At 38.3% G+C, this 18,919-nt stretch overlaps 1 protein-coding gene across 3 annotated transcripts in view; it reads left to right on the top strand.

Moving 5' to 3' along the window:
* Positions 1-664: 664 nt before the first annotated feature.
* The window catches only part of LOC141912060 (UPF0047 protein YjbQ-like), a 61,448-nt gene continuing 43,193 nt past the window's right edge, over positions 665-18,919 (top strand). For all 3 annotated transcript variants that reach the window (XR_012620115.1, XM_074803240.1, XM_074803241.1), the window contains exons 1-2: positions 665-801; positions 6,361-6,503. Coding sequence is in view for 2 of the 3 variants with exons in the window: in XM_074803240.1 (XP_074659341.1) it covers positions 6,374-6,503 (130 nt within the window). In the remaining variant the exon portion in view is untranslated. The remainder of the gene's footprint in view (positions 802-6,360; positions 6,504-18,919) is intronic.

Raw genomic sequence — 18,919 nt, forward strand, 5'->3', positions numbered from 1 at the left:
AAAAATGGCGCCTGGAAACTGTAAAAAGGCTTATTGCGTCCTGATCAGCGACAACTTTCTCTAAATCGCGAACTTTGCTTCTAAGTTGTTCGTCTTCTGCTTCTTGTTAGGGGGTGAAACACTTTGTCTTCCCGCCATTTCTCCAGGTCTCACCGAATGTCAAACACAGATTTTGTGGTTGAAAAAGAAATAAAAATCGGTTAAGTTTCAATAGGCTTATATAGAAACGGGATTTACTTGCTGCAAAGAATAACTTACCTAAGTAGGCCCTACGCACGTTAGTTCGTTTGTTATCAACCGGTTCAATTAGTGTTTGTCGACTATGCAATGTTTATTCGTTTGATGTAAACTAGCACGATTACGATTACGATTACGATTTATTTACACTCCAACCATTACCGGTACCATGTCCATGGTATATGGAGGAAAACTATTACCCATGTATACAAATATTTACAAAACAACACTGAAGTGATTGAAATTTAGAGAATGAAAACGTAACAAAATATATATACATCAATTATTTACAATACCATATATACTATTGGAGGGATAGACATCTAAGCCGGTCTTAATGACCTAATGAATTTGGCTAAGTTGATTAGCAAAAGCAGTGCCACTCGCGATCCTGGCGGGTTATAGCTGAAACCTCACTTCCCTCTGTAGCGTTGCCATCGGAGCCACCCCTAATTCACCAAAATTCGAAAGAGTCCGCGGTTAGATAGTATTTCGGTGTAGTCGGCTGTTAAAGCAGGACTTGTTATCTCACTGGAATTGGAAACAACATCTTCATTTCTGCAGGTATTTGGAGTTTTATTGCCCATAGCTGCGTACTAGGGCTAAAGTTTTTATAATCTGATGGGCTATAGGACCTGGGTGTCGGGTCAAAACGTTTTTGCAATCGCATGCCTACCCCCAGGGGCCCAGGGCCCGGTGAAAACGTCCTCGTTGTCAGTCAAAACGTCCTCATTTTCGTCGGTCAAAACGTCGTCACTCACGCCAGAATAACTTTAGCGTACAATAAATTCTGTTAATGCATATAGGGCGCATAGGTTGATTACTACTGTTAAATCGCGTTATGGCGAGTTAGGCCTAGGCCTAAGCTGAATAGGCTTATATGACCTTTTATGTATAGATGGCGTATGAGGCATCGATCAATATTTACAAAAACAGAAATTAAAAGTATTTGAAACATAGGACAAACGTTATTTACAACGCTCAGGCTATTTTTACGAGGCCGTAAACAGACGACACTTACGACGATTCATTCTGATTGGCTAATTCAGGTTGCGCATGCGCACTAATGTCTATTTATTAATTGATGAGACCTGTTTTTCTTGGATATTTTGCTTACTTTTTGGGGTACATACCTCATTTATGTCTTAACAGAATGCCAAAAGTCGCGGACAACAACTGAATATCCGATATATTTCCAGTTCTGTACCGATTAGATGGATTGGCAAAAAGACTCCTTAAGTCCAATTGAATGAGAGAGAAAATCCTCCATTTTGTGAAATTTCTTGAATTTTTACATTGTCACCATGCCTACGAAATGAAGTTATTTTTCTTGTGGGGTCTCAACAACTAAATCAGGGTGGCGTAGGCATGGTAACAATGTTCAAATCCAAGAAATTTGACAAAATGGAGGATTTTCTCTCTCATTAAACTGGACTTAAGGAGTCTTTTTGCCAATCCATCTAATTGGTACAGAACTGGAAATATATCAGATATTCAGTTGTTGTCCGCGATTTTTGGCATTCTGTTAAGACATAAATGAGGTATGTACCCCAAAAAGTAAGCAAAATATCCCAGAAAAACAGGTCTCATCAATTAATAAATAGACATTAGGGTGCGTGACTTAGAAAATTCAAGGCAAGTGTGTAGAATCACAGGAGTTTGGCGATGGGCTTGGATTTTATTTCCGGGTTGTTGATAATCTCGCGAGAATGGCGCTAAATATGAACTGCGAATAAATTCAAAATATCACGGAAATACCTTGTGTTTATATTGTTTATTTATCCGCTATTAAGTTTCGATAAACAATTGGTCATTAAGTCTTTTAAGAATCATTATCAGACGGTCGTCACGCTTTACTTTATAAAATAACAAGGGTTACAAGGGAGGAAACTCAGTTCAAGTCGTGCCAGCCAGAAAGTTTGGACAGTCACGTGACTTAACGCTTCTTATTTGACTGAATGCGAACCTGAAGCATCTAAGATGGAAACTATGATACGAAAAATATTTGAGAATAACTTACATTCAAATGCATTTTTTGACTATGAATTATATATTTCATCATAATTTATTCTTTATAAGTTATTTATTTCATATGAATCATAATCTGACAATTGATATCAGTCAGTGAATATGTTAACTTTTCATGTTGAAGTTTTAAATGCGATGACGTCATCAGAATGTCACGTGACTGTCCCAACTTTCTGGCTGAAAATTTAAGTACAGCGGAGGCCTGGCGTTTCATCCCTTGTTATTTTATATAGTAAAGCGTGACGACCGTCTGATAATGGTTCTTAACGACCAATTGTTTATCGAAACTTACTAGGCCTAGTGGATGAATAAACAATATAAACACAAGGTATTTCCGTGATATTTTGAATTTATTCGCACTTCATATTTAGCGCCATTCTCGCGAGATTATCAACAACCCGGAAATAAAATCCAAGCCCATCGCCAAACCCCTGTGTGGAGAATCGAGAGAAAATAGAGCGGATCGAGCGAGACTCGAACCCGGGCAAGTAGCCCTACTAGCGCAGCATAATACCACTAAACCACCGAGCTCGTTGGAAACCGGTCGAATGTTTTAACTAAATATAGCCTCACCTTACCCTAATCCTATCCCTAGGAGGTAAAACGGACTCTAACCCTAACCCTAATCCTCTCCTCTCTAGACCATAATCCTAAATTCAATATAAAACCGTCGTAAATATAGAATTTACGACCGCTTTACGACGCCGTAAATATAGCCACTTTGTATTTACAACATACTAATTACATTCTATCGGAGGGGGGACCTAAATATATCTAAAAAAAGTTCACATTTTAAAACATCAAGGTTCCTTAAGGTGACATCTATCGTGAGGTGCTGTCCTCTCTCAACTACCGTTGATTGAGTGTGGAGAGGACATAGGTCCCTTATACAGATGAGGACGTTTTGACAGAGGACATTTTGACCGGAGGATGTTTTGGAAGAGGACGTTTTGACATGACGTTTTGACCGTAATTCCCTACCTGATACCAATTCAATTCAAAATGTATTGACTCTTACACTACAAGTCAATTAACTTTTATTTTAAAAGGCATCGAAATACATACATACTGAATAATGGACAGATAGACAATAGAAAATAGAATTTTAGTCAAGTGCATCCTCCCTCTGCAGGGACTCGAACCTGATGGCATCGCTACACTCAGCCATGGCACGAACCCCTGCATCAGTAGACCGGGTGCGCAGGTAAATGCGCAGCTTTCCGAACGAAAACTGGCGGCACCAATCAGATTGCTCGTTGTATAATCGTTGAGGCAAATTTCAAGGAATAACTATAAATGGGAAAACCCGGGCTAAAATAAAACAGGATTTCTGATTGGCTAAAAATCACATCATCTGAACTGCGCTTGTATTGCGCACACGGTCGATTATGGCAGGGTTTCGTGCCGTGGCAATCTCGATGCCATCGGGTTCGAATCCCTGCCGGGGGAGGATGAGTCAAGTGAAATGCACCAAGAAGTATAGTCTGCAAAAATGACCTTCCCATTCCTGTCTGTGGGTTAGTTTCACGATCGGATATTTTCACAAACCACAGTCAGGAATGGGAAGGTCAGTTTTGCAGGCAATTTTCGTCAATCAATTTGACTGACGAGTAATTTGCCGGTCATTTCATTGTCTCTTAAGATATCGGTCTAATTTTTGTTGTAATCAACGCACAACAGATTTGTAGTTTGTTTGATACCTATAACACCTCACCTGACGATCTTAATCCATGTGCAAATCGGCCGTAAAGTGAGAGTATATTTCTGTCGAGTCAACAGCGGCCATTTTGAAAACTTGTGGAGGGTGCTGGCACCTGTGGACTGAGGCCAGGACAACAACACAAACTAACGAAAAGAAACAATGAAATTGAAAAAATTAAGAAATCAACACTAATTCATACTTTTCTTCAACCAGAATTTATTATTTCATTATTTATTATGGAAACCACGAAGATTTGATATAAATATTGAAAAACCATCAAAAATACAAATTTTCGTTTCGTTTTGGAAGTTTTATTTAAATCCTTGTAGGTTTCCTTGTCTATCATGCCACATGTAGGCCTATGCAATACACAGAAATGGCAGCCAATGGTGGAATTTGTGGAAAAATTAATTAATTTCTCAAAATAATGTTGATTAATCGCTCGAAACATACATGAAATTGGATTATTTCGAAAGGTACCTGTGTTAGTTTGTGAATAAAGCCATTAATTGTGGACTGAAGTAAATAGAAAGTATATTTTTGAAGTGTTACTTTTTGGTTTACCTTTGTTAGCGATATGAAGTTGGCATTGAGCCAACTTCATGTAAAATCGCGGACTTTTTTTATGTGAGCATTTGTTTCATTGGTTCTCGGGTTAAACTACGTATAATCGATGCGCTTGAAGACATGACGAACCTCCGTCGATGTACATGGTCAACTTTGTTAAAATTCTACGATAAACTGTTTTTGGCGGGAAAATTCTTAGCTCTCGCGTATAAAATTGCAATGATCTCGATTGGGGGGCATTGTCTCTACGAGCGAATGTGATTGGCTGTTTTTGGGATATACGGGGAATTCCGGCACTACTAAAATAATTATGGGAAAGCCATAGAATGGCGAACGTTTCATTGGACTAGGTGCGATATACGTGCAAATTTCAAATGCTCATTGCTGATGAGAATGTAATTATTATCCGCCATAGGTATTGTTTCATTTTAATACCCGGTGATTGATTTGGTTGACTCTTGAAGTGCGAGCGAACATTCACTTACACAAGGCCTCCACGTGCGCGCGGAGTGCTATAGACTGTTGCATACACAAACACACGCTCGTACAGTATACACTACTATAGTGATACTGTAAACGCTGCTTGCTGGCGCGTCTGACATTTCATCAACAGAAGATGAGCGCTATGTTTTCTGTTTGATATAAGTTATAATAAATTGTAATTTCTTGTGACCTGAAAATATTAAGCAGCAAACTACAAGTATAGGTCGTGGTCTGAATATTGTAGTAGTAAATTCCAGGATTTAAAACGATCTAATACGCCGATTTCTTACTGCGCCGGTTTAGATTCCGCGGGCATACATTGCAAGAGGTTTCCAAGACTAAATATTCAGCCACCCTCTGATATGTGACATCATATGAATTTTGTTTGAATAATTTTTCATATTGTGAAAAATATTTCTTTGAAAATATTAAATAGTTCCCCTGCCGCGCCTACCTGTATGTACCCTACAAAGGTATATTTTTGGTCTTATTTGACTACAAAATAATTCTTTGAGAAAGATGGAATACAATATAGAACTTTGAAGTCACGAATTATAGGCCTAAAGATTTTTCAAGCAATGCCTTTACCCCAAACAACCTCTAGCTTTCAAGGTAAACCACACATTGCCCATGGGCAATTTATTTTAACCGTGTTTTGGCCCTTGTCATCCCTAACGTTGGTATAAGCCCATCTGATTATAAAAAGCTTACCACCAACGATTGGGTAAATAACTACCAGAAGTAAGGATTTCAGGTTGAAAATTTCGGCGCTATTGCACTTTCGTACCCCCCTCCCAAAAATTTTTATTTCTGTATATTCTGTATATTATTAATCAGGGAGGTCTGTAGAGTCAAAATAAATTACTTTTGATCGAAATTTTTTTCCAAGTCAAAATTCTGATAATTTAGGGCCGATATCCTCGATTGAAACGACCGGTCCGCCATGTTTCCACACTAATTACCACCTAAAAATATCTGAAGAAATAGGCCTCAATAAATTGAATTGAATTGAATTGACAAAATTTCGTTTTTAGCCCACTTGGGACTTTAGTCCCTGTGGGCTATTGCGTACACTTTCCGTCTGTCTGTCCGTCCATTCGTCGGTAGACGGAATCCAGTTATTTTGGGAAGTTTTGAAGACGCATGAATGTAATGTCTTGATCTTGAAAAGCTTTCATTTTGAATAAAGATGTTATGTAATTTAGCAAGGTGTTAAAATATATTCTAGTTTGGATTCTAGAATAATGCATATGGAATGGGACAAGGGATCCAGTCAGATTTGAAATTCGAATCCAATAATTATTGCCACCTTCCATCATTTATATCCACACCCATCATTTCAGAATTGATTTGGCTATGGCAACAGTTTGGTTCCAGCATGAAATACAGCTTCCTTCAAGGAGTCGCGGTTGTTACCTCATCATCGGTGAGATAGAAAAAATTCAGGATATCAAGAAAGTTAAGATTGGACTCTGTAATATATTCTGTAAGTGCAATGAAATGTCATGCAAATTGAAGGGCTAAGACCTAAGACTAACAAACAAAATCATAGGCTTCTAGTAATGAATGCATAACTTTATTTTCTACGTTGTTGAATAATACGATTAACGACAAGCCTTAGAAGTATTAGTAAACATCATGAAGAAAAGTAGCTCGTTATTCGCAGATGGGACTCCAGGCGGTAGAGTCAAGCCAGCAATCGGAGTGGTAGGTGGATCGTTGCCTGGAGAGTGTATTATAGACTCAGATGATGAGGTCACGATTAGAACTAGGGGTCCAGCCTTTCATCATTAACGACAGTGAAGCCATAAATCTACTATACGTAATAAAAAACTTGACGGCAAAAAGGCCCGGGAAAACTATTCTCCCCAAAAAAGAACACCTCCACACGACCTTGAACTATAGGCCCTGTACGATACCAAAAACCAGATTCGGACACCGAACCGGAATTATCATAAACTAGCAAAAAATGGTAAATCCCTTATACAAATCAATAGGGAAGTTCAATACATACCTGACTCTAGGGGCAGCACGTACTATAGGTTCTGCAACACACTTCCTTTTTACTTCCTGGTTATAGAAATATTTTGTTTTTATGCTGTTCAATATGCCTTTGTACTGTGCTGTCCTGCTTGGGAATGATAGAAGTTTGGTTCATAAATGATCATGATGAAATAAGAAGGAAATAAAGAGATTCCAATTGGCCACAAAATATACCCTAGCTTCTCAAGAAAATCAAATGCCGCATGTCTGCATTATGAAAAACTGCCTAATCAAATGCGCTTGCACGCATATGCAAAGCATTAATCATCTTTTTCTAATAAAAATAAAAACCCGCTGACCACACATCCTCGCTTGCCAGGGGTCCGGTATCTCTCCCGAACTCGCTTCCACCAGCCCCCTGGCCTCACGAAGCGTGATTTCATTACTGGCGCTGTTGCGCATGACGTCATATATCGATTTGCAAAATACTTCCTTGTTCAGTAAAACGTTCGCTGATTGGTCCATTTAACGGGAAAACCAATTGATGCCTAAAGTTGTTTGTTACAAGCGCTGTGATTGGTACGACCGGATTCTGGTCGGCTAGTAACGACTCCAACGACTCGTGAGGTCAAGGGGTTTGGCGAACAGCTTTAGCGTAGTGGGTTCGAATCCCTTGACGGGTGAAGATGCTGACCACATAGCTCTTTAATGTGTGACAGTGGTTTTTTAGCCCGCTCGGGACTTTAGTCCCAGCTAATGTCGTATTGTTTTAATCAATAGTTTGCGCTGAGCTTCGTGCCAGTGCTGAGAGATACGTACCCGAAGTGACTCGAATACATCGTTAATAAACGTGGGATCCGAACCTATTTTGATTATATCGTAAGCCAACATTCACCACTAGTTCGTAGAATTTTCGGAATTTCGATCAACATTCTACAATTGGGTCAATTAGTGTTTTAGAAACCCGGAACTCAAATTTTCGGCAACAAATGTGCGATTTCTGTCCAAATGGTCGGCCTTATTTAAAATAAATAAAATATGACGAACTATATATCTGTATTGACTGCAATTAACTGATATCAATCTCAGTGTTGAGTTAACAAATATAAACCCACAGTTAGATCTGTAAAAACAGTTTATTTTCCTTACAGTTTCGAGGCATTGCCTCAGCCTCACCATCAGCGGAACAAAAAACACAATAATGAATTACAGTAATTCAAAATTATAGAGGTTACTAAAGAAGGGAACCAATAGCTAAGAAACAATTACAAAGATATATGAATAGGACAAATAGATACAATCATAGGAATTATGAAGAAGATATGTTCAAACCAGATATATATATATTTATATATTTAGATAAGAGTTTGTTGTGAGGGGCGAAACCTGTATTTGAATTCACAGTATTGGGATTTTCTAAGATAATAGCTGATTCTATAATGTGTCTTTCTTTAAGATAAAAATAGGTTTAAAAATGAAAAAAAGACCTTTATTTGAAATATTGAAAATATAGAAATGGAATCGTCATAATTATTCAATAATCAGTCCAATCACTATCCAACAGAAAAAGTCTCTAAAGGATCAATGCACACGCTTATCAACACAGATAATCACGATAATATCCATCGTACAAAACTAGTCTTTTTCAATCCGGCACTTATTAGTCAAATAAAAGTAGTCAGGTAGTCGGTAAACACCAATTTGGTTCCTTATAAAAAAATTATGTTGTCGATCCCAAGCAGCAAATCTGAAAGCAGAGTGTAGTTTACACTCAAAAAGCCGCAAAATTATTTACACATGATATTACCTGCGAGCAGGTCTTTCATGCGATTGCATATGATAAACTTACTCATGAATAATTTCATACGTCACCTTGAAAAATATTCTTTTAGTGTCTTGTCTGTAATATAAAACAAGAAAGGGCTTGTGAAATGTAATGAAGGCTTTAGGCGTATCTTATACAGTCATAAATGATAACCCTGGGTGATGTTGAGTACCTTGGATTATCCACCCGATACACATCCCCTTCTCCGATACTTTATCAAAGAAGGGTAAACCTTCATTCGATAGTCTATCGCCCCATGTCATAGTATACTATATTATAGTAACCATACTCACCGCCAGAAGGGCGCGTGGGTTAACACTACTGCGGTCGTTTATTCTGGGATTCGAACATCAACAGTATTGGTGTATTTTTTGGGGTACAGTTCAGCGTGACGTTCGGTTGTTATCGACAGATCCATCTTCTCAAGGATGATGCCTCTTTTGGACAGCCGGCATAAAAATCGTCTTTTTTAGTATTTTCGGCCTGAATTCGACTAAGATGACAATGCTGCGTCCAATCCCTGTGTACACTGGTAAGTAATGTGGCCGAGTTTTTTCTTTTCCACGCCTCATGCTCGACATTAATGCAGGCCTACTCGTTAGCTTTATGCCTAATGTCCACCCCTCCAGTCCAATTTATGGATGCAGTGCTTCATCTAGCATTGAAAAAGGGCAGGGTGCTGATTTCAAATAAGGGCATTTTTGTGCGTGATTCCATCGGAGCAAGGGCACATAATAACGCACTCACGTCCGTTTTAGGGGCAACCTGCAATATTCCCTATTGCATAGAATCTAGTTACCCCTACTACAATTGAGGACTAGAAACTATGTTTAACTCTGATTTTGCCATGAGTGACTCACTTGACCACAGTACATCCTTACACCTATGCCTGTCATTGAACAAAAGTTAATCTAGATAGGGCTTTCAAAATTATTTGGAAAACAGGGCTGCCAATGTCTCCGATTTCGGCGGAGTTTGCTACGGTAAAACCAGTAGAACTCCGGTGCTACATAATAATCAATTTCACTCCGGTGTTCCGTTAGAATGCCAATCGAATACGCTCACATCAATTTTGTCATTGTTAAATCCTATCCACAGAACGGTAGTCTTTGGTTTGTCCGCATGCGCAGTTATCAATAAGCGATCATGAAATGTGATAGTCGGAGGTTGGATTTAGTGTTCACCTGTTAACATGGCGGCATCGTTGTCTGATTTGGATTTTTCGGCAAACGAATCGAATTCCGATGATGATGAAAGCGAATCGGAAGAAGGTGAAGTAACTGCGAGGAAGAGAAAATCCAAACAAGGGACTAGTAACGAACAACAGAAAAAAAAACCCGTGTCGCCAATCAAAAATTCAGTGCAGAATATACGTCCAAGTATCTGTGCATTGTTCCATCTCAAATATCAAATAGTTATGCACTGTTAAATCACTCGCTATTTCACATCAAATACTCCAACAGCAGACGAATTGGTAACCCTAAGAGGTGATGTTTATTAATTTTTTGGTCGAACACAACATAGCTTTTGCAGTATCAGATCATGCTACACGACTCTTTAAAAAGATGTTAAAAAATCTAATGTGAAGGAGAGTTTAACAATCAATTTTTTAATAAATACAAACAGAATTTTATCATTATTTCGTGTTTTTCTTGGTATTATCTGGTCGTTTCGGCTGCTACTGACAATCAATGATTTGCTACTATCACTAGAATGTTTGATTTTGCCTGCTACTGACTGAAATAAGAAAACTACTATCAAAATTGTATTGTGTTACTACAAAAAAAATTGTGAAGTTGGCAGGTCTGGGAAAACCAGTTGCAGACAAAAAAATTGCAGAAAAAAGCAATCTCAAGTAGCAAATACAGCGAAAAAGAGCCAGCAATAGTGTATAGGCCTACATGAAATTGCATATTTTTAATCTTAGAAATATCAAATTAATTGGTTTAAATTGATAGTGTTAGTGATTGGCGAGTAACTGTTGATAATTGGTAAGCAGCCAGCTTAAGAACACATTATTGCTATTAGGCTACTCAAACTAATTGTCTGTGCGAGTCTCTCTGCGGGTTCACCGAACAAAGTTTTTCACCTTGTATATATAAAATTTGTCTAATAGTCTAGATAAAAAGATCCAGAGCATCACGATGTGTTCAAAACGAAACAATCCATCGAATATACACTACCAGCTTTACAATGGCAGTCGCTAGAATGATTGGCAGTAGTTCGGAAGTCAGCCAATTTCCTGGAAACTTAAACTAGGCCACGCGTCTGAGGCACGTTTTCACACGATGCACACTGACTGCAGTACATTTGAATATAACCACTGATCACATGAGCTACTATCGTTGATATCATACGAGATATTTCATAGCCGTCGCAGGAAACTTACTAACAGTCGGATGCGTCGGCTTATTTTGAAAGCCCTGACTCATTACTCGTGACTGACAAGGGCAGGATGGCGGACCTATGGCAAGTGATGAGGGCACAAGGGCGAGCATGGGACACATCTGAAGGGCACAAGGGCGGCTATTTTCGGGAGCGGGGCAGACCGCCCTTCTATTTTTGGCTAGATGAAGCACTGGGATGAGACCTGCTTCTCTGTCGCTCACTTTTAGGGGTACAACCCTCACTTAGGTCTTAACAGATTCCCAAAAATCACGGACAACAAATGAACATAAGAAGGGTTTGCATAGAGTCTCCTTTAATCTAGTCAGTAACCTGTCTGTGGTTTAGTTTCACGATCGGATATTTTCACAAACCACATCCGGTTGGTATAAGCTCATTCGTTTGTAAAAAGCTTACCACCAACGATTAGGTAACGAACTACTTAAATCCAGTAGTGACCCACGTCACCCACCACGTCACCCACCCCTGCGACGTGGAATTTCCTCGCTCGAGCCTAAATTGGAAAGCGGAATAAACGGACACCGCCTGTCACCCGAACGGGATTGCACTACGTTCCGCTGGACTCTATCCGTTCCGAGAGCGAGCCTCTACGCAGACCATGGACGCTTAGACCAAATCCACGGTTTTACTACCCAACATACTCATACGAAAAGGTCAATATAATTTTACGTACTGCGACAGCAGCTTTTATTTAACCACCAACATACGTCATGCTCAAAGACAGGATAGGTTCATACTCTGCAAATGCTTACATACTTAGAAAAACAACGAAGACGACAATAGCTTATAAAGATATCAAGAGCAAACGATTATTAGACCCGTGTTAGATATTTAAGTATGAAGGGGGAGAGAAGATAAGACGCAATACATAACGATACGAATCAATCCGTCCCTAATACATAAGTATTGACGGACTATAGTTCAAAGATCCTATAGCGGAAATGGAAACACGACCGAAACCCGTCTTGTAATACATAAGTATGGACGGTAGCTATAATGCTTAAAGCTTAAGGCTTACAGCCTTATATATACACAATAAACAGTAATTGAATTCGCCGTAATACATAAGTATTAGCGAATAATAATGCGTAGGCCAACAACGTATTTACAATAGCAGGGATTCTGTGGGCGTAAGGCCCTTGATTTTCAACTCGGAAAGAAGGAACAGAGACGAACGGGTGCAAGACCCGAAACGCCGCCAGGCGGCGCTGTCCCCGGACCGACTTACATCGTTAAAGGATGATCTCCGAGTAACTGACTAAACTAAAAAACCGTGCGTCTTATATTCATGCATTGCCGACTTTGATGTGTTGCATCACTCCGCGACGCTTCGCTGGTCGCTCAACAATGGCCGTCGAGGTAGATGTGCTTCTTCCCATTCTTCCATGTCGCTCTGCTGCCGGACTATGTCGTCTACTTGCCGATGCCATATATCATTAAAAAGCTTAGAACTTTCGCTTTCTAATGGTGTGAAATGTGTGGAGGATCGTCCATTCGTAAAGATTAATAAGGTCTTCAAGGCGGTCGTCATGCGTGACCGCGTTCAGGACCGTCGATTCAATCGTCGAAATCATCTACTGGATTTGTAATATTGAGGATTATATAAGGACGTTAACTTCGTGACTAGAAATTAGGGTGATAACTTATAATGATAGCCATAAGACATCGGTGTAGAAACTTAAACTTAAGCGAAGAAGCCTCTGAAATAACTTGCAACAAGTGACAAGCGAAATATTTCTAATTGCAGCAAGTTTAATTGGGCATTTCAAGACAATCTGAAAATGTTTTTGGGGTATTGGATTTCAAGTTGCATTCATTCAAAAAAACAAACCAAAAGATTTTTTCTGTAGATTGACCAATTTTCTGTGTTAAACTCTTGTACAGACTTTCACTAAGCATGCATTTCTAGGGCTCTCATTGGTTTGGCATACATGTACTTGCAGTAAACTTCATGTTTTTAGTTCAATTTTCTGCAATAGATAATTCAATAAATAATAATAAGTACTCACTCTGGATTCCAGGTTGGATCAAAATATTCGTCACATTCCATCTCGTCTTCATTTTCAGATTCAGAATCAGTAGAGTCATCATGGAATATAGGCCTATTATTAGCAGCTTGAGTTTGCGTAGAACCTACTGATGTGCTGCATACACATTATACCCCTATTTGACGTCTTTCCTAAAATCAAATTACATCAAATTTGCAGCGTTCTACTTCGAATTTGTTAGATATCAATCAAAAAGTAAAATAACAGCCATAATCAAAAACTTACAATTATTGTCTGCATTCCAACAGTCCGTATCGGAAGCGCATAGTCATCGATGTTGATGATTTGTCTTAATGGTGTGACAGTAGGCGTATTCAATTCAGGAGAGGTGCAACTCGAAACACTAACAGGAATGAGATTGTTTTTCGTATCTTCATAATTCTCATCATATGATGTGCTTTCAACATCTTGTGTGCTTGTGCTCGGAGTTGTTGCCGAAGGGAACAATTCTTTCATAATCTGGATTGAAAAGTAATGGAAAAAACTTTATTGTTTCGACTTCGTAGAAAAGTCAATACAACAGCCACGCTGATGAAAAAATTTAAGGCCTAAGCCTACGTACCATCGTTTGGCTACTTATAACAATATTGCAAAAAAATTACCTTGATTCTATCTCTTTTTTCTACTGCAGAGGTGTTCCGCTTTCCTTTGTCAGAATCAGATGTCTTAGACTTAGAAGGCAAATTAAACAACGTCGGTACTACTCCCTTCTTCAAGTAACACCTCGCTGGTGTGAAGCCGATTGATTTGACTTGTGTGTTTGTGCTCGGAGTTGTTGCCGAAGGGAACAATTCTTTCATAATCTGGATTGAAAAGTAATGAAAAAAACTTTATTGTTTCGACTTCGTAGAAAAGTCAATACAACAGCCACGCAGATGAACAAATTTAAGGCCTAAGCCTACGTACCATCGTTTGGCTACTTATAACAATATTGCAAAAAAATTACCTAGATTCTATCTCTTTTTTCTACTGCAGAGGTGTTCCGCTTTCCTTTGTCAGAATCAGATGTCTTAGACTTAGAAGGCAAATTAAACAACGTCGGTACTACTCCCTTCTTCAAGTAACACCTCGCTGGTGTGAAGCCGATTGATTTGGCCACAGAGGGAGGGATGACAAAACAGTCGTCAGTAAAATGTGCACCACATAGTGCTGAATGTTTTGTTGGCTTCCAGTCTTTCCTTCCACAAGCATTTATCCGCTGCTGACATCGTTTTTTCTCTTAAGGGAATAAATGAAAGCTCACTTCTGTGGCGGACGCGGTTCCATTACTGCAACCAAAGGCCGCGCAGTATACCATGATGCAGTCACCCGACAAACAGATTATTAATTAGATGAAACAGTGATGAAACGAGTGATTAAAAGCGTTAATAATGAACGAACGTAGTAGCGAATATCGCGAGAATGAATGTGGAGTGGTACTGGTAGTATCTATTTACTTCCTGGTTTGATAATCTCGCGATATTTGTATCCTACTGCCAACTAAATTCGAACTGTAAATGAATTCAAAATAAGACAATGAACAATCTATATATATTCCTTTATTTATCCACTATAAATATTTGATTAATAATTGACTTTTAAGGATAAGTATCGGATGGGTATCGATGCCTCGGTTCCCCGAAGTGTTACACTTCTATGTTTCAACGCGAGCTCTGATCTGCTGTTTGTCGGAACCTACGTCACAGTTCGAGCGCCACCGCCAATTAGTGACGGTCAGAATTGGAACTAACACTTTAAAGCAAAACGTTTTTAAATGACCATTTTTCAGACAAATATCAATATAAATGCTACCACAATCTTTCAGGGTTTTAAAATGATATCTAATAGGTTATCACAAAGCATAAAACCGCTGAGTCCGGATTAGAGAGCATATGATCTTTAAGATGCTGTTTCTTCATAAATACATACCATCATTTGGTTTCTTTCCGGAGTTATTTGCTAAAAAGAAAAGGAAAAACTCAATCATTTTTTAAAAACAAAACTTCATGTATGTGATTGTTATTAACTGAATTGAAGACTGCGTACCTGATTTCCCCTTTTTCTTTTTGTCATAGGATCTGTTGAAGAAAAGAAATGATAATTAAGCCTAGCAATTCAATAATATCTCATTTTATTATATTTTAAACATTAATAAGAATACGTACCTCTGATGATCTCTGCAGCATCTGAATCTACAACGAGAAACAAGATAATTTATCCTAATATTACTAACTAACATAGGTTGTTAGCTTATAAGACAAAAAGACTTAGTTGTACCTTCAGTGGCTTCTGGGCACAGAAGTTCTTCAGTTGGTGACTGGGCTTCTTCATGGCTCATACTATCAACTAATAAGAAATAATACTAACATTATCCATCAGTTTCAATTCCATTAAAACATATCAATTGATTTAGAAATAACGGAGTAATGCATTACTTGGAAAAAAGCACATTCTATTTGTGATATAAGGCAAGAAAAATTGATAAAAGTTGATGCAACTGGCCACATATCTACTCTGTATATTATGTATCTACTCTTTATTTTTACTTTTTTCGAAACCATGATCAAGGTAACAGACCCGGCAGTTACAGAACTGATTACAAATTTTATTGCAGAGGACAAACAAGATATCAATTTTTTGCCTTATAAAACACAATAATGCTGGCCTTGCTGCTTTGAAATATTTCTTTAAGCATGTATAGACTACCATTAATTATTTTCCTTTTCTTGATTCCAGTTTTGCTTACTGAAAGAGAAAAATTTGTTTATTGATTATGTGCAATACATTATTTTTTCATCAAAGACTGCATAACTTAATGTTAAAAACCGTACCTGATTTCCCTGTTTTCTTTGTGACAACTTCGGCTTTTCTTTTTGCCATATTAGGTTCAATCGAAGAAAAGAAAGAATAATTCAGCCTAGCAAATCAATATCTTTTTTGCTTAAACATTTATAAGAATACAAACCTCTGATGATCTCAAGCGGCCTAAACTCTGCAGCATCTGAATCTACAATGAGAAACAAGATAATTTTCCCCAATTTTACCAACTACCATAGCTTGTTAGTTTATGAGACAAAAAGACTAGTTACAACAATCAATGATAGTACACAGACACAATATAATAAAATACATCTTTTAAAAAGCATCACACTTCTAAAAAGAAAACTAACGTTGAAAGTTTGTTGATGCCTTGAAAAATACACATATGTATTACCAAAAATTCATAGTCTTAATGAATTTTTGGTATTACGTAATATTGTCGACAATGAATGATAAAATATATAATATGGATACAAGCAAGGATCAGTGAAGTTATTTTCGTTTTGGATATATCGATAATTGCATTGAATTAACGGGCAACTAGTCTAATGTCTATTTCAACCTGACTTGAGAACGTATCAGGCGGCCTTGCTCAGTCAGTTTTGGTGTACATAGACCTACCTGATAAAAGTCTTCTTAGGACCAGAATGCACTGGCAGTCGACCTAAAACAATGGACTAAAAACAAACATTGCATTTCTTGCCAAAATAAACCACATTATAAATTATAATGAATTATATATTGTGTACAATCAAAATTTTTTTTAAAAACCAAAATATTTACACCATCATCAACTTTGGATGTATCACAACATCTCAAAACATAGTAATCTACATTGCCTTTGTCTAATAGTATTGGTCTCAAGATTTGTGGGGTAGAATGACTCCTTCCTGCATTCTTTTTACGAACCAATCCAAAATTAGCATCAGCAAACACCAAGTTTACCACTATCCTAGAAAGATGAAAATTGATTCAAAAAATATTTCAGAATACAGAAGACTCTGTCATCCGGTAATCCATTCGATCAAAATGAAGGTCCAAATGGTCCCGGTTAAGGCAGAGTCTATTTTATATGGCAAACCAGTGTAAGAAATGCAGCCAGAAGCCTATCTCAGGACAAGCCAAGCACCGCTTATAAGTGTAAGATGTTCACAACAGATATTCCTCACAAACTATCAATCTAAATCTACTCAGACTCTCACTTGTCAGCAGTCTATACAACTGCAAGATCTATATAATAATACACATCAAATTTTTAGTTAACAATGAAATATAGACAGGAGATGTGTACTTGGGGTGTATTACTTTACGTGGTCAAGTGAATAAGCATTAATCACAGCACAAGTGTCTGCAAATGCTCTTGCTGATAGTTGACCTTCTATTTGAGAGTCGTAAAGTTTGAGGAAATCAAATGATGCAGCGTATGTTGGCTGGGAAGGAGATGCAGGCCACAACCGATGATTGGTCAAAGCTATTGGTAGACTTTGACATTTGCAGTGTTGAACTTTTTTGCATCACATTGACCTATTAACCCTTTGAGACCCGGATTAATTATTACACATGCTATCCCAGTCCCAGAAATTTATGGTAATTGCAAGGCGAAAACGTCCTATATTCAAATGCTTGTAGCTTCCAGCCTATTAGAGATACAGCTTTGCACAGTTCTTTATAAGCTTTCTAATGATACCAAATTTGTCATATTTTGACAAATTTTTTTTGGGGTAAATTATGGAAAATTCATGAAAAACGTACAAATTCTGACGAAAATTGTCTTTTTTGTCTCAAAATCATTAGCTGTTCAAGAAATAAAGCATAAAAGTACATTAGAGACTGAAATAAACATGATTTGTCTCACCTTACTGATTATTCATGTGATTCTGCCTCCAATACAGCTTATAATCCACAAAACGATGATAAATCTCAAAGCATGGAACGTCACACAAAGGTACAGGTACACATGTTTTACACTGCCTTTGTGTCTGATGCCGGCGAACATACTTTTTGTTCCTTCTAAGTGTGCACACAACACAATCAGGCCTGCCATTAGTTTTTTCCATAAAATGTGCTCCTCCATTCAAACGCTGTGGTGCATCGTTATGCCGAATCTGACGACCAGGTTGATGAGGTGCACGTTGGTAGTCAGCAATAAGTTCATGGCATAACTTCAAACGAAACTGTCTACTGGTCAATGCATCAGCAGCATTGGACACCTTGTGCATTATGTATGCATTTGTTACTGCTGTGATAAGCAGGTGACAAAAAACCTTTTTCCACCATTTCACTGAACGATGTAGTATGCTGAAATAGGAGTTGTATTGATCATTCAAATCCGACATGTCCGACGCGTTATGCCATAACATCAAAGGCGACATGTCCTGCAATTGTCGTTTGTTGGTGCGGGCCGTGAATTGCTTCAGTTTTAGTGGATTTCCTGCGCGATTCGCCCTAACTGTACCACAGGCACCAATGTTTCGATCTTTTAGGTCCACAAATAGTTTCACACTAGTGAAGAAATTGTCACCTGTTATGAATGCCAGCCCGAACATTCTGCGATGCGTCCATAACAACTCGATACCCAAGGTCAACTTGACCACCGTCCGCTCCTTTGTACAGCGTCCAATTGTGGGCGTAACCAGTTTTGGACCCAGCCAGTAACCATGCTTTCATGCCCCACTTGACAGGCTTACTCTTGATGTATTGCAACATAGAAGTTTGACCCTTGAAGGCTATCATGCCTTCATCCACGGACAGAAACTTTTCCATATGGAAGGCGTCATTCCATGCGCGAACTAGCTGTTCAATCAAAGACTTGACCTTGAATGTCCTGTCATAACCAGGCTG

Source organism: Tubulanus polymorphus, chromosome 10 (assembly GCF_964204645.1).
Source record: "Tubulanus polymorphus chromosome 10, tnTubPoly1.2, whole genome shotgun sequence".
Classification (NCBI taxonomy): Eukaryota; Metazoa; Nemertea; class Palaeonemertea; order Tubulaniformes; family Tubulanidae; genus Tubulanus; species Tubulanus polymorphus.